Source organism: Ammospiza nelsoni, chromosome 2, assembly GCF_027579445.1.
Source record: "Ammospiza nelsoni isolate bAmmNel1 chromosome 2, bAmmNel1.pri, whole genome shotgun sequence".
In the NCBI taxonomy this organism is placed as follows: Eukaryota; Metazoa; Chordata; class Aves; order Passeriformes; family Passerellidae; genus Ammospiza; species Ammospiza nelsoni.
In genome coordinates this window covers 93,589,168-93,614,715 of record NC_080634.1, presented here as the reverse complement: position 1 = coordinate 93,614,715, position 25,548 = coordinate 93,589,168, and the positions used below count along the sequence as shown (strand labels likewise).

Genomic DNA, 25,548 nt, shown 5'->3' with positions numbered 1-25,548 from the left:
ATTGTAGTTCCTGGTTTTCTTGAAAAATGAAAAAATAAAAGAAAAAGGAAAAATGAAAAGAAGGGGGGGAAAATGGAAAGGCAAAGGGAAAGGAGAAGAAAACAGGATGAAAAAGGACAAGAAAAAAAATTAAAAAGAAAAAAGAAAAAACTTAGAAAAAAGAAAAAAAAGAAAAAAGAAAAAAGAAAAAAGAAAAAAGAAAAAAGAAAAAAGAAAAAAAGAAAAAAAGAAAAAAGAAAATGAAGAAAAAAATGTTGAAAAATAACTTGGAGAGGAAAGGTAAGATGAAGCCAGGCAAGGAAAGGAAAAAAAGAACAAAAGATAATAAAATGAAGGGGGGGGGAAAGGTAAAGCAGTTGTAACTTTTCTTCTTGGGGTTTTCATGGTGCTCAGACTTGTGAAATGTATCACAGCCTAACTGTTGACCTGTTACAACTGCTTGAAGACCTCAGCCAAAAATTCTGATACTGATACAGCAACATATAATCTGTTCAATCTAAAAATAAAGACTGATACTTAGAAAATAGTGCAAGATTAATTTATTTACAAATATTTCAGCCAGTTATATTTTAGAGAAACTTTTGTTCTGAAGACTGAAGAAGAATAAAAACATAATTCAGAAATTTTAGACACATTGATCAGAAATTTTAGACACACTGATGCTTTGCTTGTTCCTTGGAGGTATTTTTAGTGTTGGCTTTTCCTTTTTTGGAAGCTTCTAATGTAACAATACCTTACACCACAGTGCTGATACAGGGATCAGTGATTCATTAGAAGCTAATCCATGAGACATTAGGTTTACAAGTGTCACAGACACATTAGATTTGAGAACAAGGAGGGACACAGTGGTGAAAGGATTGTCAAATATACAGAGAATATCCCCGTGAGTGGGTACTACCATTAGTTTTGCAAGAAAGCATTAGTTCTGAAAATTAATTTCATATGTGTAATTACTGGAAACAGCTGTTTAAGAAGTGGTATTATAGCAAGTTAGACTGAAATCAGTCAAAAGATGTTTTATTTCTTTTTTGCCATTTGAGGTTTAAGCAGCACTCCTTATATTTAGAAATCCCTAAATCTGTAAAAAACCCACAAATATCACGTATATCTAATCAATCTAATAATTCTAATCAGTCTAATAACTCAGCTATCTTCACTTGCACGCAATGTACATAGAGCTCTTCAGACTAACTCAGGGCTACCTCCTTCACTATGAATGCCAGTCAGATATCTACAGGGTTTGATATAATCTTTAGAGAAAGAGAAAATGGCAGAAACTGCTTTACTTTTCCTCCATGGATAGCCGGTAAAGGTTCTCGCCCAAGAACTCGAGCCTCTCTCGTTGTTCCAGGTCCTGGTACAAGCCCTTGGGCACCTTGCTCAGGCCGTAGACCAGGCCGAACAGGCAGCCCGCGATGGAGCCCGTGGCCGCGCTCTCCCCTGCAGGGTCAAACACAATCGCAGTGCTCTCTTAGTGCCACCTTCACACACAGCCAAACACTGCCCTGCCGGGAGGGGGAGCATTCCACACTGATGGAGGGAGTGTTCCACACGTATTCCAGCATATGGAGTGCAGTGGGGATGTGTTGGGTCAGTCCTAAAGGCCTAGGATGCCTAAAGCAAGAGAGTGGTGCCAAGGCAAGCACATGGAGGTGCCACTGTGGTGTGTACTCCTGGGCTGGGGCAGCTGACTTGGTTTGGGAAGATCTGCCCCAGCACAGCAGCACTTGCAGGCAGCTAACCATTGCTAAGAACAAAGGAGGGAATAACAGCTCCAGGGGTGTCTACTATACAACAAAGGTTCTGGACTGGACAGTGTCTCTTCCCTATGCACAGCACAGCACAGTGCAGGCTCTAAAACACCCAGCCCTGCTGAGGAGCCCTGGTGCTCTGTGTATGCAGTGCATGTGGGTTTGTGCCTGCCAGGGTCTGCAGTGGGGACTGTGAGCTCTCACCACGGTGTTGGGGCAGGTGAGAGACCCAGAGCCTCTGCAAAGGGCCCACACCACAAAGGGAGGGAGTGGGTGATTCAGGGCTGGGGTCCTACCCCCCAGCTATGCTGGCCCTCCCAAAATCCCAGCAAGATGCATCTGCTATTGAGAAAGTTCCCTCTCACAAAGCTGTAGAAGTACTTAATTGTGTGCCTCCAAGTGCTGGATTTTATCTGGCTGGCACTTGTTTGGGTGCTGTATTATTTTTCTCCCTAACTTGGTTTCATTACATGCAGATAAAAGGTTGTTTTGCCAAAGGTGCCCACGTTCTGCCAGCATCTGTCAGCACTTTAGAAAGCCGTACTGGACTTTGACCTCATGTACCTCTGGTGGAAGCATGAGATGTAGATGGAGCAGCATTTGAAAAGTGCTGTAAATGGCTTGTGTGGCAGCTGCTGCCAGAAGAATGGGGTTTAGAGGCTAAAACCAGAGGTGACAATGTTACAGACAGCATGGCAGGTTGGACAACAGAGGCAGCTGACAGCCAGGGGGGCTCTATCCCAGCCCTGGCAGGGGCAGGAGGCACAGGGAACCTCACCTCCGTGGAACATGGAGCGGTTGCAGAGCTCTGTCCAGTCCCCCCCACAGCCCATCAGGGCGTCGTAGGCGATCATGGGGGCATCGTGGCCTCGCCGTCCACCCCGGCCTTCAGAGCTCCAGCGCCGGTACGTCTGTGGAGACACAGCTCAGTCAGGGCAGGGCACTGGAGCTGCAGGCCTGGGGCAAGGCCATGCCAGGCTGGCATCTCCCCTGCTGAGTGGGGAGGGCTCCTGGGGCTGGGAAAGGGCAGCAGGGGCTGTGCTGTGGCTCCTCTGGTGCGGCGTGGGATGAGCCACAGCGGCAGCTCCAGCAGTTCCAGTGATGCCCGGTATAAGCCTGCACCCCAGCTTAATGCACCAGGCCAAGAGGCTGGTTTAAGCAAGCCAGAAATGCCAAAAAGTAGATCAAGACAGATTTCAAGTTCACATCCTTGAAATTCCTTGTCATATAAAAAATATACAGTTGGTAAGTGTAGGGGGCTACAGTATAGGTAAATGAAGGTGGTACAGAAAGTAATCTACCCCCTAAAGATTTGCAGCTGAGCCAATTACTAAGGATTAGGTGCAGGCCTGATGTTAACAGGCCACACCTGTATCCAATCAGAAGCGTGGATTCCACTTATAAAAGAGTGGGTTGAGGGAAGTGGAGTCAGTTGGCTGCTGTGGGGACAAGGAAGAGTCAGTGCCTGGAGGAGCTGCCTACAAGAAATATCAGGGAGATATGGAACTCTAGCAATATGGAGCCCTTGCTATGCAATGATAATAGAACCCCTGCGCTATGACAACAGGTAAGGACACGCTTCATCAGTCCTCTTACTGCCTCTGGGAATATTCTCAGCTCCTCTTATCATACATTTGCACATGTTTCAATTAGCCAAATTTTCATGGGAGGTGAAAATGTTCTGATCCAGTAATTTCTTTAGGGCCTTCATTTCAGACTATGCGATTCAAGCCCCTTTCTCTGTCTTTTTCTTGCCAAGCTGTGGAGAATGTAAGAAAACACAGATAGTGCAGAAGGTAGTCTCACCCCTGAGGAATTGCAGCTGTGCTAATCACCAAAGATTAGGAACAGGCCTGCCCTTAATAGGCCACAGCTGTGTGCCTATAAGAAGAGTGCTACAAAAGACTGAGTTAGCTGGTAGAGCTGAGAGTTGAAGTTTGTTGGTTGTGCTGTGAAGAGCTGCCTGTGAGAAATCACTGAGAAGGTATGGGAGCTTTTGCAATACAATGACAACATCAAGCCTTTTCTCTCCTCTTCTAAAAGTAGTTGTTGAACAAAAGGGAAAATAACTTGCAAATGTAAAAACCAGTTCTTCCTTAGGAGAAGAAGGCAGGACAAAGAGCTCCAAACTCAGTTTGGAGATTTGCAAAGGAAAATTGGATTTTCTCTAGAGCAGATACTTCCATTACCAAATTATCTCAACATGAAGAAATTTGTAGTTAAAAAATATTGCCCTATGAAGAAATGGGCAACTTTATTTCCTGAAGTTTAACTTACATCATGGCAAGCTGGATGTTCCTGGTTGGCTGGCTCTTGGCTTCTGCATCATGTGTGAAGAGCTGGCATTTCTCTCTATTCACTTTCACCTGAGCTATTTCATACTTGGTTGAGATTTATCTACACTTACATCAAACATGCCAGAGTGCAGCTTCACTCTTTCTTTTTTTTCTTTTTACAGTTTAGGGGGATTATTTATGCCTGTATGCCATCCTCTGCCCGATGTAATTTTCCAGCCCTATTGCTGCAGTTTGGATGCTGGTGGAGCAGCACAGACACTTTCAATGCTACCAAAGGCAGGAGGGCTCAGCACAGAGGGGCTATTCTGGGTGTGCAGCCAGGCTGCTCAAGTGTCACCCCAGTTATTCCTGCTCATCCCTGACGCTCTGCACACGTCTGATGTCATCTTGCCTTGCTGAAACAGCTTTACATTGCAGATAGCTGTCCTGGGACTGAACCTGGCAGGACTTAACTGCCCCAAGGCAGCACTTCCCAAACTGCTTCATTCTCCTTTCAGCTCCAGCACCCTTGTGCAGCCCTGTGCTGTGACACCAGCCCAGCTTCCCTTGGGTGGGCCAGCAAGGACCTGGGACTTGGATGGGGTGTAAGCATGGACTCTCCTGCTGAAGGCACTGAGCTGCTGCCAAGCCCAGGAGGTAATTCACATCTCCCCTCATTGCTGTCAACCTCTGCCACCAGTAATTACAGCTGCCTCTGACTTCCCCACCCTTCAGGAGCTGACCCTCTGCTGGCTAGCACTCCTTTTCCATAGTTTTTTTTTCCTCCACCTTTCTGGATTCTTTCTCAATGCTAGGTTAAGCAACTTCATCTTAAGGAAACAAGGTTCTTATAGTCTAATTGTCCTGGATGTCTTCGGTTTCTTTCCTCCTTCACTTTGTAGCACACTGTGTCCATCACAGGAAAGTGAGTCAGGTGAGTATTTTGTTTGCAGAGCCAAGGCTGATCCCACATGTTGAGCAATGTCTGCCCATTCACCGTATATCTAGCATCTTCCAAAGGCACATCACTGAAAAATTATATATGGCAGCTTCTAGAGAATATGGCCTTTGCTGCTAAACATTTCAGGGTGTGATTTCTTTTTGGGAGGGAAATTGCCTTTGAAACGTGCTTGGATCAATCCAAGCCACATTTGAGGGCTTCACTTTCACATACAGCTGGCAGAAAGGTGCACCTGGCCAAGCAGGAACACGTGGTGATCTGTGGGCAAGGGTTGTGCCAGGCACTGGTGCTCTGCATGTGGAAAGGCCACTGGCTGTATTCCCAAACACAAGGGGACAGCTAGTCTGGAGGGAAGGCAAAGGGAGGGCACTCTTGGGGAAAAATCAGGCAAAGCAGTTACCTTCTCCTCATCTATTCTTTCCATAGCTGCTAGTACACTAATGAAGTATCTTATCTCTGCCTGATGGGGGAGTTTAAGGCTCAAGCACCATTTTTCCTTTCTTGTTCATCAAAATACATAGCTCAGTAGGCCAAAATAGTTGGGCTAGGGTAACAAAGGTAAATTTTGCTTTTGCATTAGAAGTTCATACAGTTCCCTCTTGAAATGGTCATGGGAAATTGCTGTTTGGTTTAATCTCTCCTAAAGCTCTGCGGAGACTTCAGTAGTACTGGAAGGAATATAAAGCTAGTAGCAAATTCTTGGCACTGAATTAGTAAAATAAACCTGGAAAGGAATATTCTTTATACTTAGAGTGAGCAGTTTCTTATTATCCACAGTCAACCAGACTTCATCACCTAAAAATACACAAAGTGGCTCATAAGCATAGAACTATATTTACATAATCTGGAAAAAAGGGATTGATTTATGGCAAAAGGTGTCAAGAGCCACATACTTATTGCTTAGCTGCTAAGTGGAGAGCTTTGAGGGGTGCCAGCCCATATCAGATAGCTGTAAACAGCAGGGAAGAAGACACATTATTTCTCTTCAGTTAAGAAGATATAGCCAGCAAAGAAAAGATCATGTACATTGTAAAATAGTATCTAATGGAATGTGGTGAAACACCATCTCTCAAGACACTTAAAACTAGCTTGGCACAGACCAAGCTGGCAGCAAATCAATCACTTGGGATATCTGTCTTCTGCTCAAAGGACCAAAAAATTATAGACTGGTTTGGATTGGAAAAGACCTTTAAAGACTGTTGAGTTCCAGTCTCCTGCCAGGAGCAGGGACACCCTCCACTAAACAAGACAAAATCCAGCTTCTAATACCTGAGGGTATTTTCATCAGACTCTGGCCACAGCTCCATTAGGCTTTAATGAGAGCTCCAGGCAGGACATTTGCCTTTTCTACCCTCAGATAGCCTTGGCCCATATTTTGTACCTGCTCAGGTACTACACTGGTACTGTCATCAGTTGAAAAATAGTGGTCTCTTTGAAAATACCTCTGTTGGTTCAGAGCCATCCAAAGAACTTTTGGAAATTGCAGTTACCTTTTCTCTCTCCTCTGCATCATAGTTGGCTGGAAAGACAGGTTGATTCTGATTTTCCTCATTGATTTCTCTCTCCTCCAAATAAAACTGCCACTTGGCTTCAAAGTAAAACCAGTGCTCTTGATATTCTGAAGCAAAAGAAATTAATGATGTAGTATTTAATTTCAAGAACATTTTCAGTTCTACTTTAACATATTTTCAGGATAATGACTGACATGAAACCCTAGGTACTTTACAGTAATATACTGCATATATACTAAGTATGTATGGAGTGAGACTTCTAATTGAAAACAGAGGATGCAATGAAGAAAATACTTTCAGAATTTTGTGCTATTTTAATGTCATTTAATATATATCAAGATGAAATTTTACAAGAATTTTCAGAAGAGCACTCCAAGGAAAAGATGAGTCAACAAAAAAAAAATCAATTCTTTGTCAGTTTTTATTCCTTTATTATGATTAAAGAATATCTAAAATTGCTTCCACATCCTAAATACAATTTTCCACCTACCTCAGTTATCAATTTTTATTTGGACAAATTCTCCAGTATTTCTGTTCTATTTGCATCTCATTTATTGTGTGATCATTAGGAAAAAACATAGGAAAGTCCAAAATTCTCATTTGCATATATTGTAATACATATCAAATATAGCAAAGGGCTAAATAAAATACATATGTTACCTGTGCCTGTAGAAATAAGCCTTTTTTATTAATCATTTGTCTTTCTCCTTTTTTTTTCTTTCACTTTGGGGAGTGATCTCTAATCGTGCTTAATGTTCCCTGTGTAAATAAACTTATTAAACTTAGTTTATTTTCAAGCTAATTCTCTGGTTCACCCTTTTTATAAAGGCTTACAAAGGCACCCAAGTCAGCCACACTGGACTGTTAAGCACATACCCATGGACCTGCCTGCAGAACTGGGACCTGAGGGAAACCCTGCCTGGCAAGCTGGGGGGTGGGTCAGGAATTAGAGAACAGAGGGGTGGCCTGGATGGCTGAGTGTGCCAAGGCGAACTAGCAATTTGGGATGGGACTATGGGTGCAAAAGAAAATTTAGCATTGCCTCTTTTCCCTGTGTCTCTCCTGCTTGGCTGCTCAGTGGTGTGTGCTGCAAGGGCTGAGAAGCACACACAAAGCACAACCAAACCATTCACCTGGAGGATGTAATCTGATTTTGCTTCTTTTCCTGAAATGCCACAGTAGTGACTTTCTTTGGCAATTAAGATCTTTAAGGGACTTTTGTAAAAATCCAAGTGGCTCTGTAGGACCTGAAACTTTTACAAAGTTGTCAGCTGCCACTGTCCCAGCCAGTGATGAGCATTCACCCATGTGCCTGAGACACCTGGAAATGTCCAGCTGCCCTTTTTCTGAGACTATGACCCAGCTTGGCCTCATTCCATCCACCAGAACCCTAAAAAGGGGAGGTGTTTACAAAAACAGACTGAAAGGGCATTTACAGCCAACAGGTCAAGGAGAGCATCTAGATGTATTTATGGCATTTAGAGGAAAACAAATGTAAGCAAAGCAAATGTAAACTATCAACACCCACTAGAGCAGCTGGTTATGACAACTTTTAGAAATGTGAGTGACTGTCCTGTCTGTTCCTTTTTTTGTTGGCTTTTTGGTTATTTGTTTGTGGGGTTTTTTCCCTTATTCCCTCATGACAATAAACCATAAATGTCTCAGAACTGAGTGCTTTCTATGTAGCACCTTAACAAGCAAGGTGCTTGTTCCACAGTATCAGAAATAGAGGGATCAAGCGGCTGAAGGAGATTTCTGTTGGGTGGATCTGTACCATGGCCAGAATCCCTTGGCACTACCCCTAGCAAGGCTCTGCACCATCCCTTGAGCCCAGTGAGGTGGTGGCCACATTCAGGTCCATGGAACCATCTGGCCAGTAATTGCAACTGGATATCAGAGAGGGGTGTAGAGTCAAACTCTCTGTGACATGGATAACAAACTCTCTGTTTGTTATCCATGGGGAATAATATAGCTAAAATAGGATTTTCTAAAACTGGAGGACTCTGGCAGGATTTCTCTGCAGCACATCTCAGCAGCCAAGGAGCTTAACTTTAATGCAGGACACTTTTCCCGTTACCAAAATAGGATGAAGCTCAACAATACGGGCACTGGCTGGAGGGCATGCCTCAGGAGCCCAGCACACATACCTCCACACGAGGGGTCCTGCTCCACTGGAGTGACAGGGACCTGCTGCAAAGCCACTCAGAGAGAAGCTTGATCACATTAATCCTGCACCTGCTCCTCATGGGTCTCTGCTAAAAAAATCCTGGTGTGCAATGAGGCACAGATGAAAACGCAGGGTCTTTCAGAAAGCCTTCCCGGAGCTCCTTTCAGATTTTAAAGCAGCAGCTTTTCTTCAGGGGTTAATTTTAATTTCTGAGTGCTCTTGAGTAAAGATTTCTATAGAATTCAGTCTTTTTCAACAGCTGTCCCTTAATCTCTTACCTGGATGTTTCCATGGAATGATACTCATCGGTCCACGGCAGGTCTCACCAAACATCATTTCCTGGCAAGGGGGGACTAAGGTACCTTTGCCCCAAAGACCACATGCATAGCAATAATAAAGTGGTAGTATCAAGTTCAGTAGCTGGGTAACACTTAGTTGTTTGAAACAAATCTGTTCAGAAAAGCAACAAGGCAAATCTGAATTGTGGTCAAAAGCCAACTCTTGGTCAGGAGGCATCTCAGGTGAAATTTTCCTGGTATGATGAGGAGTGGCAGTGGTTCTCCTTAAGGAAGATGTTGAACTGCACTAATTGATGGAAAGCAGCTGAATAATTAATCTCAGCAGTCAGTTTTCCTAATGACCTGCTAAATATAATTTCCTTCCTCCCCCCTGCCCAGCAATCTCTGAAGATTCCCTGAAAATAAAACTGTGCAGTAGGGCATGGTCTTTGCTGTTTTGCTTTGTATTTTTGCTACCAATACACCAGGGAACTAACTGGTGGTAGAAGAAGGTGGCACCACCTGTGAAGGGCTTACTTCTCTGAGCAGAGAAAGCAGGAGGACAACCTCTGGAGGGAGGAGAGGGGGGAAAGCAGAAAGGTGTAAAGACTAGGGAGTGACATTTCTTCAGTGCCTTTCCAGCTAAAGATAGCCTTAAGAAAATAAACATTTGATCCAGAGTTGGTACCTGCCATGTGACGAATGGTCTTCTTACAGTATTCTTCAGCCATGGGCACAACCTTCATCATTTCTCTGCCCCACTGAGCAAGGGGTTTCCCTTGTATTGCATATGACACAAAGAGAGCTGTGCAAAGGGACCCTAGGAAACCTGGAATTCACAAATAAAGAGGATTACCAGTGTGTATCTGTGCTGGTACCATCCTTTTGTCCTTGTTTTTCCTCTTAAAATCACCAGTGGAATGCCTCATGGCTGTCAGGTAGATTAACAAATGTACACAACCCCTCTCTGCCAGTTTGCAGCCTGGCTTGTGGCATGTTGAGATTATTGGCTAATGAGTGCTGCCACTTGGTTTGCGACTTATCTTACATGGAAGGGAGCTTCTGTTCTCAGTGGTGTAACGTGATAGAAATTGAGGTAGGGGTCAAAAATAAACATCATCTACCAATGGGATACTGAAAATCTTCTAATTGAAGTCACATGAAATAATTGACTTGTACAAAGTGATTCAATTACAGGCTATATCAGCTTGTTTACAGCATCATCCAGTTTAAGAGTTGTGGTTGCTAGATCTGACACTATTTCTGGCTCATTTAACTCCAAGAGAACAAACCCATGTCCCCTTAGAAGAAGGAAGAAATTGTCTAAGGAAGACATGCTTGTCCTCTACTTTGGTCACAAATATTTCAACATTTTAAATATTACAAATGTTATAACTGTTGATGGGCACTCAACACTTCCATGACACCAGAAACACTCAGCTCATTTCTTGTATTTGTCCTCTTGGCATTCTGGCAAGGGCAAAAAACCAACCTGGTGCAGTGTGCAAAAGAGGCTTAAGAAAACCAGTCAGTCATTTAAATAAATCCTAGCTGAGCAAAGTATTGATGCAGGTTCTTCTCTCAGTGCATGGGTCCAAAAGTGTTCACTCATGCATAGAGGTAATCATGAATTTTGTGTGTTTTGCTGAAGATAAATTATCTTAGGAGGTGACAAGCCTAGATGAGGTGTTTACTAATTCCCTCTGCCACAAGACTTGCAATACTGGGTCAGGCCCAAAGCACATTCAGCTTGAGTCCCATAGATGTTCTCATAAAGAATAACAGCCCGTGTAGACCCAGCCCAAAGGGTCTCACACATAAACAGCATTTAGGCCAGATGCCACAAAGATCCTTGAGGGCCACGTTTACTGTGAAGGTGGCAGCAGAGGGTTTAGATTGTGAATCAAAGGGCTAGCAGGGGGCAGTGGACAGCTCACTCAGAGGGTGGCAGAGGCTGGGGTGTGCCCTGAAGGTGTCCAGGGGCTGGCAGTCTCCTCCTGCCCCCTCCCCAGGCTGCCCACCCCCTGTAGCTGTCACCCTGCTGTCCCTGCTCACGGCAGCCCTCACAGAGCCTGCTGCTCCTCTCTGGGGAAGAAAGCACACCTGGGCAAGGTGTCTGCCTCTGTAGGACAGAGGGAAGCCCAGAGTGAAGTGGTTTGGCTTCTCCATTCTCCTGAGCAACCAGGCTAGTTTTAGGGGCCATTCTAATTACACAGCTTGTTTGATTTTGACAAGACAGCCTCTTTGCCTGGTCTCCTTTGAACCCAGGCATACTTGTGGACTTTGCAGCGGCCTGTAGCAGCAAGGTCTGAGGCTTCACTGTGCATAACAGGGGCAAGTATTTCCTTTGTCTTCATGTTTCAGTCCCAACTGACACACTTGTTGGGTATTCTGAGTTTGAGTTATGAGGATCACAACTGACATTTCCCTGACACGTTTCAGGATGGCAGTGAGGTGCATGGGGTCCTTCCACCCCTCTCCTTCCTGCCTTCCTGCTGTGCTACTTGTTTCTTTTCCCAGCTGAAAACTCCTTCTGGATGTAATTTCTCATTGTATGGAAGGTATCTGACAACTTGGATCCTCCTTGCTGCCATTTTCTGGGTCTCATAAGCCCTTTCTGACATGATGGACACAGACTACAAGCAGTTTTATGGCTGCTCATGCACCACAGACTTTACATGCCAGCCTAATTTTCTGCTTTGTTTTGAATGCTTTTCCCTAATTTTATGGCATCATAATGACTTTTCTGACTGCTTCATAGCACTGAGTGTGTTGAACATGTCACCATTCATTATGGTTTTATTTGTTGCTGTTTAAAACAGACAGAATGAATATGTGTTTACATAGCATAACATTATCAGAATGACAGACCTGAATATTAAAAACAATATTAAATATGCTTATTTAGGTTTTGTTTAGAAAATGTTTCAGATTGTGTCCTAAAATATGTGGAGTTAGGATTTTTTGGCTTACTACCTTTACCTACAGTGATTGGATATGACAAAACCTGCCAAGAGAAAAATGTTGTTATCCTGTGAACCATAAATTTGCATGGTAACAGTGAGTCATCTAGATATATACGAATCCTAAAATTTGATCGGGGGAACTAACATGAATATGCTTTGGACAAGGCAGGTTATGTTTACATTTTGGGATTTTAGGAGAGAAAACAGCTGTGCCTGAGGATGCTGTAAGCATAATATACAAGCAAATATATAAGCCTACATAAGTAATATACACATGCACGTATCAACCAAGCAAAGTTCAAACTGAGGCCTTGAAGCCTGCAAAGCAGAAGTGGGTTAACCAGGGGAGTTCACAGGAGCCATGTCAGTCCCTGCAGAAGAGCAAAGCTGCCTGAGGGGATGTCAGAGTGCAGGCATTACCTGTGGGATGGTTGTGAGTCATTCGTCCGCACTCAATGCTCACTTCAATGAGCGACTCCAGCCTTTCTGGCTTCCAGTATCGCATCCCTAAACACATGGCTTTTGTGGAGGCTCCAAATCCAGAACCTAGAGCAAAAGGATAACACCATGCATTTAAAAGGAGACTGATCTCACACAAATATGTTGATAAAATGTGAGACAAGCACACTTCATTAATTCAGTTCATGTGTGGGAAGGGAACTTTCCTGGGAATGGGAAATTACCATACAAAATGAGTTACAAGTTTTGAAAATTTCTTGTGAAGAATTTTGCTCCTACACAGTCGTTCTGGTTTTACAGGAATATTCCAGTATAATCAAGTGCTATGAAGACCACAGTTAGCTCAGAAAGCCGTGTGCTCTCTTGTTCACAGGACTTGTTTGATCCAAACTCTCATCCCATCTTCATTCCTTTTTGGCTGACTGCTGTTTTGCTTACTCTGGGAACCCACACCAGAAACAGAACTTGAGAAACAGATACATTTCCACACACCCTCATTTTATAGTTGTAAACACAATTAAAACACTTCATATGAGCTTCACGGTTCACCTTTCAATTTTAATGCCTCACCAGTTTCTGCTACGTACAAAAATAATGTGTCCAAAAGAAACTAAAGGCTACCGAGCCAAATCCTACAGTTAGGCGATGTCACAACTGAAGTTTCTTATGCAACCTGAAATTAGTGCTTGTTGTGCTACAGCCTACACTTACCAAGCTTAGTCTTGGGAACTTCCACCCCCATGTAGTACAAAATTTGTTTATTGAAGAGCTAATTCAGAATTTCTTTTAATCCTTAGCACTGAATGTGTGATCCCAGGTGTTCAACTTTTAAACACTTCATTGAATGGAGTTAAACTTACTAATGAGTTTCTCTGCAGTACTTATCACAGTAATTTTAGGATCCCAGAGAAGTTTTAATGAGCTTATCTTCACCAGGCACCAGTGAGGTGATTATCTCCTCTTTGCAGCTGGTGAGCCAATGCCCAAAAAAGCATTAACTCATTGCAGGCAACCACCCTGAGATGGATAGGCTTCTATTTTTCAAAGTACTTGGCATTTTTCAGAGCTGTCTTTGCTCAATCACACTTCCCAGTGACCTTGGGAATAGCTGAGAGCAATCAGCATTTCTCTTCTAGGTTCCTGGAAGATAAGGGGCATATTTATGCCACCTAATTTTAGCTTATGTGAACCTGCATTAGGAGCCCACTCTCCTTGTCTTTACCAGGCAGGCAGCATGGAAAAGGCAGCATGTCCATTAGTGTGTATGATGGCATAGTAGGAGCAGCTCGGGGGCCAGAGTGAACTGAAGCAGCAGATGCCAAGGAGCCAGGGTCACAGCATTCAGTCACTTATCTGGAGAAGAGCCCTCAGCTGCTCCACTGGGCTTTGTCTGCTGTGACAGCAAAGCACCAGGGGCTCTTTTGGAACATCTCTTGCCATCAAGTCTCATGCCAAGTGGCTCTAGCTCCAACGTCCTAAGATTATGAGTGTGATCCAAGTGGAGTAGTGGGGGTGGCAGTGAGATCTGCTTCAAACCAAACTGAAGCCTGAGCCAAACTAACATAAGCCACATACTGGCATTTCCAGGTGCAATATCTGAATTTCTCTCTTATGAAAAGAGTTCTTCCTCTCCCCTAGAGCAGCTCTCCAGGAGCAGATGAAACTGTCTGCCTAGCCCACAGATCACATGGAAACAACAAGGAAGAGTCAGGAAGGAAATCCAGTCTCCCAGGGCACCACTCAACTGGGAGAAATATCTCCTGCTTGCAAGACCAAGCTCTTCATTAAATCATCTGCTGCCATAGAGTAGCAGATGAGGGTGTTCACTGTGCAGACCTGGTTTCTCCAAAGGACACAGTCCATGCTGGATGTCCAAGAGGGGAGGCTCTTGCACTACACAAAGCTGCTAATTAAATGACATCTCTCAGTATATCCAAAGTGGAAGATGTACTACAGTAATCTGACTGCTGGTCTGGAGGGGCTTGTCTTTGCCACTTCATTGCCTTCCTATCGTCTGGGAAGTTCCATTAAAACCTTCTGCAGAATTAGACAAGTAAACTTGGTAACAAAAAATTCCATCACATGGAGCAACATTAAACCCATACAGAGCTGCAGGGAGCTAAATCCCATCTCTCACATCTACCATTTGAACTAAGAACACAGGGACAGTAAGACTAGTCCAAGCAACAGGAGTGACACATGTGACAACGTAAGGACTGTCCTCCATGATCAGACCAAAGGTCAAGCCAGCTTATCATGTCTGACAATGAAGAGGATACTCAAGAAAGAGTAAAAGTCACATTATCCCCTTGTACTAACTAAGCTGCTGACAATTTGTCTCCCTGATCCAGGAGCTGGCTATTCATCTTTCTGCTTAAAAACCCTTGAAGGATTTCCCCTGTGTGAATTTGCCCACCTTGTTTTCAAACTCACATGAACTGTAGCATGTGCAAATTGGCATTGGAAAATAGTTATGCAGTTTATGTAGGTGTTGTGTGAAGTCCTTTTTTTTTGTCTTGCTTTGAGCTCATGACCTCCAAGTTTCATTAGAAGTCTCCTGAAGTTGCTGTCCTGGAGGAGACAGTGAATTTTTGCTGTACCTATCCGTTTCCCAGTTATTTTCCTTTTCATTCATGCACTACATTATTCTTTTTTAGTATGTCATACCTCAGTGTGATTTTCTTCACTCAACACCTGTAGAATAACAAAGATTAGGGTAATGGATGCTAAGCCCTGAAGAGGATATGCCTTTTGTGACGACAGATCATTCTGCATGAAAACTTAGAGCCCAGTACCTTTATCTCCTGTGCATCTGCAGCTTAACCTTCTCTTCAACTTTCCCCTCACTTTCCTCAGTTTTCCTCACACTATTCCCTCATGGTCCTCTGCCAATACCACCTGCAAAAAGTTCTCAGATGCTTCCAGGAGGCCCAGAAGTTGCTTCTACAGCTGCAAATAAAGACCTGCTTGGATGCAGCAGTCTCAGCCTGAAATACAGGTGATACAGGTAGAGCCCAGCTATTTGACCCACCATTTGACTGGCTCTCTGCAGTCACTCCAAAAGCAAATATCTGGCTCAGGGGGTACTACCTTATTTAAATTTTAGTTCCAGTTCTATAACAGCAATGATTCTCTTCTGAAGAATTGGAAGCTTTGGCACTGGGTCAAAACATTTTAATGTGTCTCAGAAACAGCAGACTCACCTGCATCAAAACTTTAAACGAGTACTTACAGACAAACAGAGGCAAACTCTTAATGGAGAGAATTTTAGCCTTGTGCTTATCGTGTTGTAAATTGTAAACAAGCTCTTAAAATGGAAGGTGTTAGACAATCTTGGGCAGGTTTTCTGGTGGTCACAGGAATCTCATCAGCCTCTAACATAATCCAGGTATCTCTGCAATGAGCGTGGCAACGAGCATGACATGGGGTGGCAGAGACACATAGGGCAATTTGACTTAGGGATTTAGTATGCTGACTAAACCCACAAGAATTTGAGCAGAGAAGCATCCATAAGCAATGCAAAATTACCTAAGATAAGTCCATGAATGCTGGCACATGAATTATTGCTGGAAGCAAGATAAGATAGAATGCCCACAGCAAATCATCCTGTTGGTTCCAGCCCATCCAAAATATAGTCTGAGTGCTAGGCATGCAATCTCAGGCATTCAATGCCAGTGGCATGTTTTTGCCTCAAGAAGAATTTTGTGCAAATTCAATTAAAAGTTAATTATGTCCATAGCACCGTTGGGTCCCATAGAAAACAGAACATCTTCACTTCAGGTTCTTCTGCTCTCAGGGTGAAAAAAAGGCTTCCTGAAATGTTCTGAAAGCTTATTTGTCAGACCAGGTGGAGAAAGTGGCATTTAGCTGCCAGATCTCAAGGAAGGAATTAATTTTAGATTCTTCTAGCCCGGAGTATCCCCAAAGGAGATAGTCCATGGAAAGCTGGGGAGGAAGAAGGCTGAAAGAAGAGTGGTATCTCCAATACTGCGGTGGATCATGAGTCCACTGCAACAGCCATACTCAACTGCTTGTCAAACTATGTTAAGAGCTACCTGGGGCCAACAGCAGCTCCCACCATTATTTTCCCCAAATTTTATCCACTGTCAGTCACAAAACACATAACAACTGCCAAAGGGGCACTTTCTCAGTTCTGGCTGGCTGATAGCGGGGTGGGAAGAATACACCCTTTTCACTCCCAGCAGCTGTTGAGAGGAGCAGGGGTCAAGTGAGAGATGCTTTATTCGTCAGAGAAAACTGGCTGCAGAGACCCAGAAATAGCCATGGCACTGTGCCACCGGGTCTTTGCCATGGTGTGGCATCAATAGGCAGTTCTGTTGAGGCAGTGTGCTCTGCAGTGGCTGAGTGTCACACCATGGACACAGCCACCATGGGTGTGAGCTGACACGGTTTTTGGCTATTTGGGTTCCCCCTCTCTGATAATGTGGTGTCTCTACAGGATTTCAGTATGAATAGCCCTGTGTGTGTATGTGTGTGCACAGAGCTGTGCGCGCGTTATTTACCTTTAAGTAGAAATTTTATTCATTGCAAAAGTAAATTATCATAAAGGGAAAGAAAGAGAGGGACAGGCATAGGTAAACCAGGGCAGGAATATTAGGGACTATCAACAAAACAATCATAGTTGTTAGCAGGGCATCCAAATGGAGAAAAGTCTCTGCTTTCCATTCAGTGAACGTGTTGGTGCTCTAGCAATTTACAGGCTCGGCATTTTGTTTCAGATCTGGTTTAACCGAAAAGATCCAAGTCTACAAATGTTTAAAGGAAAAATGGCAGAAAATATTTCTTAAAATAACCATTAAACTCAAGGACAAAGATCTAGACCCTGAGGCACAGAGCCAAGGACAAAGTCTCTTTAAATAGATGTTAAAGAGGGAGGGGTTTGCTTACAAGAGGACACAGTGCCCTACAGAAGGAATTCTTGGCAGATCTCTTGTCATCCTCAGGCAAGCATGGAAACGTTTCAGGGGTAGTGGCCTTTGATGTCAGGGGAAAAGGAAACAATTTCCATATAGCCAGAAACACAGAGAGCATGCATTATTCCAGCCAGGCCCTCTACAAGGAAAGTGGTACTGTACCCTTTTCATTGAAGGGTGTGTGCCAGGCCAGGAGGTGGTTGTCTGGCTTTAGCTCCCTGCAGCCCTCGATGGTGGCGGGGTCCGGCCGCCGGCCCGAGAGCTTCTCCACAGCATCCACGTAGCGCTTCACCAGCTCGCGGTACAGGTCCTCCAAACACCAGTAATCTGCCCAGAGCAGGGAAGAGAAGGTTGTTGTGTGAAGGCAGAGGAGCACACAAACATGCAAACAAGCTCACTGTGCATTTGAGAAATATTCCTGTTTCCACTCCCAATATACTGAGTCATGCTTCTGGTGCCGCTGTCACATTTTTACACAACATGACAGCAGGCTGGAGGGACAATGGTCTTGACTCTCAGCTCTCATCTTCCTCTTCTTTTCTTTCCACATTTAATTCCTTCACAGGCATGATGAAGCACTCTGTTAATCAACAGTAGCTGCTGAGGGCCTTTATTTAAGCTCTGTGGTGTGAAATCATTACAGAGGTGATCAGCTGTCAGGTGACAGAGTGGCTGCCATGGGCTCTGGGTAAAGCCAGATGTGGCTGGCTCAGCCCCTGCCTTTACAGACATGAATCCAATTTAAAAATGAAAGGTTTTGTTTTTTTTTAATTACCACATTACGGAATCCCTTTAAGAGATATGTATGACTAGATAAAAAAACAAATTGCAATTTCCTTTTTTAAATTTGTATGTTATATGTATTTTGTCTAAAATTTGTAAGTCTTTCATGCAGGGTTCCAAATATCTTATAATATCATGAACAGTGAGGTTTTAAAAAAATACTGTAAAAATCAGTAAGAGTAGTAAATCTCAACTGCCTGAGGTGGTTTCCAGCACATAAATTTCTCTCTGTAATAAGTTCACTAATAACATCTGTTTATAGATTGTTTTTACAAAGTCCTACAGTCTTGCCTAAGGAGGAACCTTCCCTCTGTTAAACATAGACTCTTCAGTATTGCTGCTCCTCTCGGCTGATGTTGTCTGTTGTTGGTCTTGAAGAATCCTGAAAATCTTCCACTGGCATCTATTACAGCTGTGCAATCAGTGGGAACAGAGGCCAAAGGGATTTATCCACTTATATATTTTCTGCATACTTAGAGAAACCCCATTTAATACTTGGTTAGTTGCACAGGTTGAATGGCACAGCAGGGGGAGTTCTAAAAATATCTTCATTTTGTCAGAGATGGTGAATTCTGGAAATCCACAATTTAACTTAGGGGAAAGTTTGGAGTCCCAGAAGCAAGAGACATTCTGAAGTACCAGTTATGGAGGCAGGCAGAAAAGAAGATGAAGAGCAGAACAAAGATTCCTCTTGTTTCACATGAAATAATACCCTACCAGTTACACTGGCCATCCCACATAACATCCCTGAAGAAACAAGACACTTTCAAGCTGCCAGCTCTTTCCAGATTTAGGAGTCAGGTGTCACAGTTTATCCAGATGGGAGCCAGGAGCAGGGTTTATGGCCTGGCAGCTCCTGCAGAAACCTTGTCCCCAGAGCACAGAGTCCCTGTGCTCCAGCACCTCCAGGCTGTTCAAGCCCGCCATAGCTCCCCATGCCTGGAGCCAGATTGCTGTCTCAGACATCAATAGGATAGGTTCTTTCTTTAGAAATCAACTCATTTCTTTTTAACCCATGTGTAAGCAAGAGAGGAAAACAACAACGCTTTTGTTGTTACAGAGGTAGTTTTCCTGCATTTGAGGATGCTGTCCTTGTTCCTCCTTATAGAACAGACTCCTCCTGGGAGCAGATGTTGTGTCTGTCCTTCTTTGTCAGATCAGCCTTTCAGTCAGGGCCCAGGGTGGATTTGGGGAGCAGCAGCTCAGTCTGCAGCAGTGCCCACAGCCCAGGCTGCTTGTGGCCATGCCCCTCCTGGGCTGTTCTCCTGGGATGTTCTCCGTGCAGCTGCCAAAGCACTGGCCAAAATCCCTTCCCCAGGTGGGAACAGCCTTTGCCTCTCACACAAGCCTGCCCCTTGGCTGCTGCCTCAGCCTCAGGCTGGGAGCTCCCCGAGGAGTGCTCCGACAATGACTGCAGGACTTCATGGCTTTGAGGGCAAGTTTCAAGCTTGTCCCAGCCTACAAATATCCTGCAACTGCAGGTGAGTGTCTGGGGAATGCTGTGGCCAGCAGGCAGCCAGCCAGGCAAACAGGGTGTGCAGGGAGCAGGGCAGGGAATGACAGATATTTGTATTGCTTATTTCCCTGCCCTTTTTAAAAAACATCTGTTTCCACAGCAGTAGGGGTAGGTCCCCAGGGCTGGTGGCAGATGCCTTCAGCCTCACAGATGTTCACCTTCTTCAGCTTCACGCTGTTGATGAGGGTGATTTGGCACCTAGGCTGGGCCATGAGCAAGCCATGGGGCTTTTTTGCATTCCCCATGTCAGGAGACACTGCTGTGGGCAGGAGTGGTTCTTGTTTCCCTTGTGGGAAGCAGGAGAAAGACTTGTTTTATCCCACTCACCAATGCTGCTGTGAAATGAAGATTTTTTTTTTTCTAAAATTCCCTACTCCATCTTGCTATTTCCTCTCCAGCCCATGAAAGCACCTTTTAAAAATGCTTGTCTGAGCAGGTGAAAGAAGTGAGAGTGTAGGATAAACACAGTCAATGGAAAAAGTAGTTTAAACTTTTTTCTTTAGAGCAATTTACAGGCTGCTGTACTTAAGAGAAGAATTATTGTTTTACTATTGTTCTAACTAACTTGATTACCCAGAAGTTATGATTTTAGAGGGTTCAATAAGCAAGAAACATATGATACGTATTTAATCATAGCCTATATTCAGAAATATGCTAGTCATCTTTTTTCTTGATAGGCTGACATCTTACTCTTATCTTTAGTGTATTAGCTATCCCTTAAACCATTGGTTAGCTAATAGCCAAGTATGAAGTGTCCTACACACTCTTCAGCTGATCTCTACCTACTAAATTTAGAGCAGATTGGAAGCAGGCAGATAAAGGAGTGAAACACTAGCACAAAGGAAACCTCATTGATGTGAAGGATACTCTGCTACACTGGGAGCTTCTGCTACTCATAGTTATCCAGTGTTATATGGGTTTTGAGAAAAATCAGGAATGCTTTTACAGAGATTTAAGAAAAATTGAATCATTCTGAAGAGGCAAAATATTGTTGAGAGGTCACTGTCTTCTGGTGCACTTTCTATGCCAGATCTTGCCAGTCTCAGAAAGCTCCAGTTTGATGGGTAAGGTGTCAACACAAGCACTTCTCATCTTAAAAACACTACCCCCATCTCAAGAAAAAACAAATGTTCTTTCTCAAACATTGTGATTTTAGAAGACATCTTAATAACTTCCACTATTCTGACAGATTTCATTATAAATACAGTGTGTTAGGATACTTTTTGGACTAAAGACATGGAGCTCTCCTAATAAAATAAATAAGTTTTTACAGATGCAAGCCTTTGTTTGAGGGGCAGCAAAGAGGAGACAGCACTAGTGCTTTTAGCCTGAGAGAGGTACTAAGGTAACTCTACTCCAGCCTGGACATGAACATGTGAAAAATGCACTCAGAAGAATTCTTACCTGTTACAGAAGACTCTCTAATAGCTATATTATTCCCTGATGTACTCCAGCATACAGATAATCTACTTGTCAATTAGTTTGTTATGCTGGACATGTGGTATTTGTCTTTAACCAACTGTATATCTCTGGGGAAAATATAGGAAGAGCCTGTCCATGCTCCAGAAATCAAGATCCCCCAATCTGTGAGAGGGTCACAGGATTGTGCTCATGGAGCAGCCAAGCTAATGCACATTCTTATTCACAAAAGCAGCATTTCTGACATGCTTTCTCATGATCTCCCCAGCAATCAAGCTTATTCTAAGAAATGCAGCAGCTCCACAGCTCCTCTGCAGCCCGTGGCCGCTGTTCCCGCCGTACCTACCTGTGATGACAGCCTCAGCTGTAGCCATGTGCATGAGCGTGTTGTCACTTACTGGCCACTTGTCAGGAGACAGCACCAGGTTCTCGAGCCCTCCGATTTCCTTCAGCTCCTGCTGGATTTTTGCTCCTAAGGCATTGTTTTCGCGGGAGAAATTGCGATAACCGAGAGCATCCCCTACCCCAGCCAGAACAAGTGCAGCCTTAAATTTATCCATGCCCAAGGCACTTCCCACTTTCCTTTTGCCCGAGACAGCCACCGAATCTCGATTTTCCTTTGTTCCTTTGCCTTCTACTCAGCTCCCCCGACACTTTATATCAGCCATTGTGTCACACCAAGAGCTCTCTCTATAAGGCAAGGACTTCCTTTTCTGGCTCTGCAGATGCCATCTCTTGTCTGGGACCCGACAGAGAGGAAATATTTCATAACCCAGGGATTTTGCACGGGCTTTGTTCAATGAAACCGTAAGAGCAGAACTGCAAAAGCCTCGTTTCTGCAACCCAGCTTAAAGCAAGCCTGGAGATCCTTAGCCCTACCCAGCCAAAGTAACTCTACACCCAGAAAAACAGATGCCTCCACAGGGGTGCTCATTTATTCAACAACTTGTAAATTAATATTTCTCCTTCTGCCCATTTCTGATATGCTGAAGTCAGCCTTCCTCTCAGGGACCAGTTAGAAGTAAAGGCTATTATAAAAGCAGTCTTCCAGGCTCTGCACAATCTAGAAGGAGGGATTAAGCAGTAAGAAATCAGGTGAAATGCAGATAACCTCTCCCATTTCTAATTACACCCTATGGCAATATTTTGTTAACAGCTTTCTTGTTCTGTTCACCTAGTACAAGAATGTTCTGCTAATTCACTGCACCCCTGGATAAACACTGAGCAAAACAACAACTTCAATTCCATGCCTCTTACTCCCTGGCAAAGAGTGACTTTTTCCTAAAGCTGAGGTCAGTCCACACTTCGACTCTGGAAGGAAACTATTTTCAAAGATGTATTGAAGTGGCATCCTGTGAGTCTAATAAAATCCTAAAGACTCACAAATTACTACTGCATTACAGACAGAAATAGAAATGTAAGTATAAACATAGAGAGGTAAACAGAAAGCATTGATTGACTTGACTGTAATTTTGATAACTGATACCAGGGGAAAGGTCTTTGTTTTATTTGATCTTTTACAGAGGGCAGTACTGGTTGCTATTCAGATGGAAAAGGCCAGCAATGTAAGGAATGCATCATCTTAGCACCCAAAACAACAAGTTAATAAGCAATAAGTTAATCACGGTCTGAGGTTTTGACCTGTGTCGAAATATCTCTGTACTTAATGGATTTTCAGGACACACAGAAGCATTGCCATGCCTGCTCTACATTAGAAGAAATAAAGGGCCCAAATGGTGAAATAGCTTCTGTTAGTGCACTCTTGTTCTAAAGATGGGGATTGGTTAACAGAAGTGCTGAAAAGGACATTGAGAGTTTTCATTGCTAGAAAGTAACACTACCGTGCCGAAAAAGTAAAAAAAAAATTTAGAAAAGGAGAAAAAGAGGACAGGTATGCCTTAGGGACCAGAGGATATGCAGGGATAAGCATGGCCAGCCTGCTCTAGGGCTGGCTTGCCCCAGGTGGTGGATGCCAGCCCTGTGTGGGGCAGGGGGAACAGCCTCAAGTCCCACAGCCAGGGCATTTACGCAACACAGAGGTAATCTTAGAGCCACCCCTGCTCTGCAGGTTGCCTCACGTTCCACGTGTCTGGAAACAAACACTAAAAATGGAAAACCAAGGCCAGGGCAGCTTATAGAACACACCAGGCATAAGCACTGAGGTTGACATCTCTGTTACAGGTCCCTCCACCCCTCTGTGGCACACACCTGCTCTCTATCCCTGCATAGCATCACGGTTTGGAGGCATGTGGGCATTTGAACTTGCAAAGCAAGGACAGGAGGAATCACCTGCTGAGGCACTGTGGTGAGCTAGGAAGGGCCTCATCAGATGGAAGGTTCCTCCCTGAAAATGGGCAAAGCTATTCTTAGTTTTCCATTTATCTTTTTCTTCCGAATGTGGCTGGCAGTTGCACTGCCCTTTTGCCTCCCATAGACCTCATTCTGTTGCAACACAACACACTCAGCTGCTCAGAACACAGCCCAAATTAGGTATAAGGCTGTAATAAAAACCCAGAGAAAATTTCAGAGGAGTTCTATTTTTCAACTCTGTAAAACAGAACATGCAGTGAAGACATTTTTATATAATATTTTAATTACACATGATCTCCTTTTCATGTGGTACTTCCAGCTACTGTGAGCTTTCTGAGCAGAAGTAGGCTAAACACACTAAACTACCCCTACTCCCCACGAAGGAGACAATTGTAAAATATACCTGTAAGTCTTAAACAGAAATAAAATACAGTAATTCCATGAAGATGGGTAACTACTCACAATAGGAAAAAAAGAGAAGACCTGAGCAGAGCTGGCAAAACTGTTTGGTAAATCATATTAAAATGCATCTTTGGTGTCTTTTCATTAGTGTACATATGACACCTTTTAGATGGGGAGAATCCATAAAAAAAGGAATGGGAAGGCAGGACAGAGAAAAGGCTTGTCTGTGTTGGTACACACTGTTGCTTCAGCTCAACTGCCTTTGGAACCTGAGGAGAAAACATGAAGGCAGCCTGTGGCAAACGTGGCTCCTGTGCCTTCTCCAGCAGAGGGAAGTGCATGGGTGGGCTCCAGGCCCAGGACAGAGCCTGTGCAGGCTGCAGGTGCTGAGCTCTGCTCCGAACCAAGGAACTGGCAAATGGAGCTGGACTGATGCTGTGTCCACACAAATTCTTTTGAAGTTAAAAGAGGACTGCACCCAAATGCTTCCACCATGACTGAGTATGTGATCCTTTGCCATTCAAAGACACTTGGCAGAGAAATGCTCTTGATTCCAAGTTCACCCATCCAAAGGATGCAGAGCCATATCCAGGAAAAGTAAGGTTGATACCAGGTGGGTGCCAGACTTCTGTCAGAGCTGCATTTTTACAGCTCTTGGAGTGAAGGATTTTCCTTGAGCATCAGGATCATTCCTTTAAAACACATTCATTGAGATCCAGGAAAAAAAATAAACTGGTTTTACTCAATTCTTTAACAATGGAGATGAATTATTTCCATACAGCTTTACACCACTGCCTTGAAGGAAAAAAATCCTTTAACATGGAGTTCCTCTTTAGTGTCTTGACAGAAAGCTGAGGTCATGACATGAAACCTATAGGGTTTGCCAAAATAGAGTACTTAACTGCTGGGAAAAGGAGGCACAAAAACCCCCCATGGGAATTGGTCAAATATGTGCGCCAACAAGAGGAAGTATCCCAATGCTCAATCAAAATGTGAATGCCCCTGAATTTCCCCAGCACTTCTCATGAAGAGGTGAACATTGCACCCACTCATCTGAAATACAGTATGTTCTGCATGTGGTTGTAGAGGCAGCTGCAGTTCAGGTCCCTCTGCTTTTAGTTTAGAACTAAAAAGTTAATTTTAGAGGTGTATCACCTAGTTCTACCAAGCACACTGCAGATAGCAAAAAATTCAGAAAAAATGTTTTGCTGAACAGGTTTATGGCCGTAAAAACATGCACTTATTCTCTTTCAGAAGGGCTGTGCCTTTTGGTGAGTGAGATGCTGGCTGGCATCAGCTGAGGGAAGTCAGTGGTGCTGATACTGAAAAGAAAACAGGCTTGCCATGGTTCAACTATCATCTGCAGCTTCACTGCCATAGGAAAAGACAAAACTTGTGCAACACCAAAGCAGCCCGTGGTTGGTGAAAGCACTGGAGAAGGATGGCAGATAAAGGACAACTTATTTATTTTGACTTGAACTTTCAGAAGAGAATTAATGATAGTTGAATGCATAACTCTGAAAGTCTTTGCACAGATTTCTGAGTATCCTGCTTCTCCAACAGAGCTCAGATCCAGGACTGAGCAACACTTTCCTGCAATTACAGCTCCCACTGCCAGCAGAAAAAAATGACACAAACTGGGGAGAGTCTGGTGACCAGCAGATACATGCAGTGAATACAGCACTGCAGCTAAACACGTCAAGCCTCTTAAAAGCTTAACGGTGAGGTGACACAGATGACCAAACCAAATATTTATTAAAGCCATGTAAAAATTAAGGCGTTACATCCTTACCCCCATTCTGGCTGGTGGAGTAG

General features: G+C 43.8%; 1 protein-coding gene across 2 annotated transcripts; it reads right to left on the bottom strand.

The window, feature by feature from the left end:
• Positions 1 to 523: 523 nt before the first annotated feature.
• Positions 524 to 21,681, bottom strand: ADPRHL1 (ADP-ribosylhydrolase like 1). Of its 2 annotated transcripts, XM_059493848.1 has the most exons (7): positions 21,368 to 21,681; positions 17,466 to 17,630; positions 12,331 to 12,456; positions 9,633 to 9,773; positions 6,479 to 6,606; positions 2,530 to 2,662; positions 524 to 1,440 (listed from the first exon to the last, which is right to left on the bottom strand). In XM_059493848.1, the coding sequence occupies exons 1-7, from the start codon at positions 21,579 to 21,581 to the stop codon at positions 1,283 to 1,285; spliced, it is 1,065 nt and encodes a 354-aa protein (XP_059349831.1). In that variant the 5' UTR covers positions 21,582 to 21,681; the 3' UTR covers positions 524 to 1,282. The 2 variants fall into 2 exon arrangements, with proteins under 2 accessions (XP_059349831.1, XP_059349832.1); XM_059493849.1 differs by lacking the exon at positions 17,466 to 17,630.
• Between the last annotated feature and the right edge of the window lie 3,867 nt (positions 21,682 to 25,548).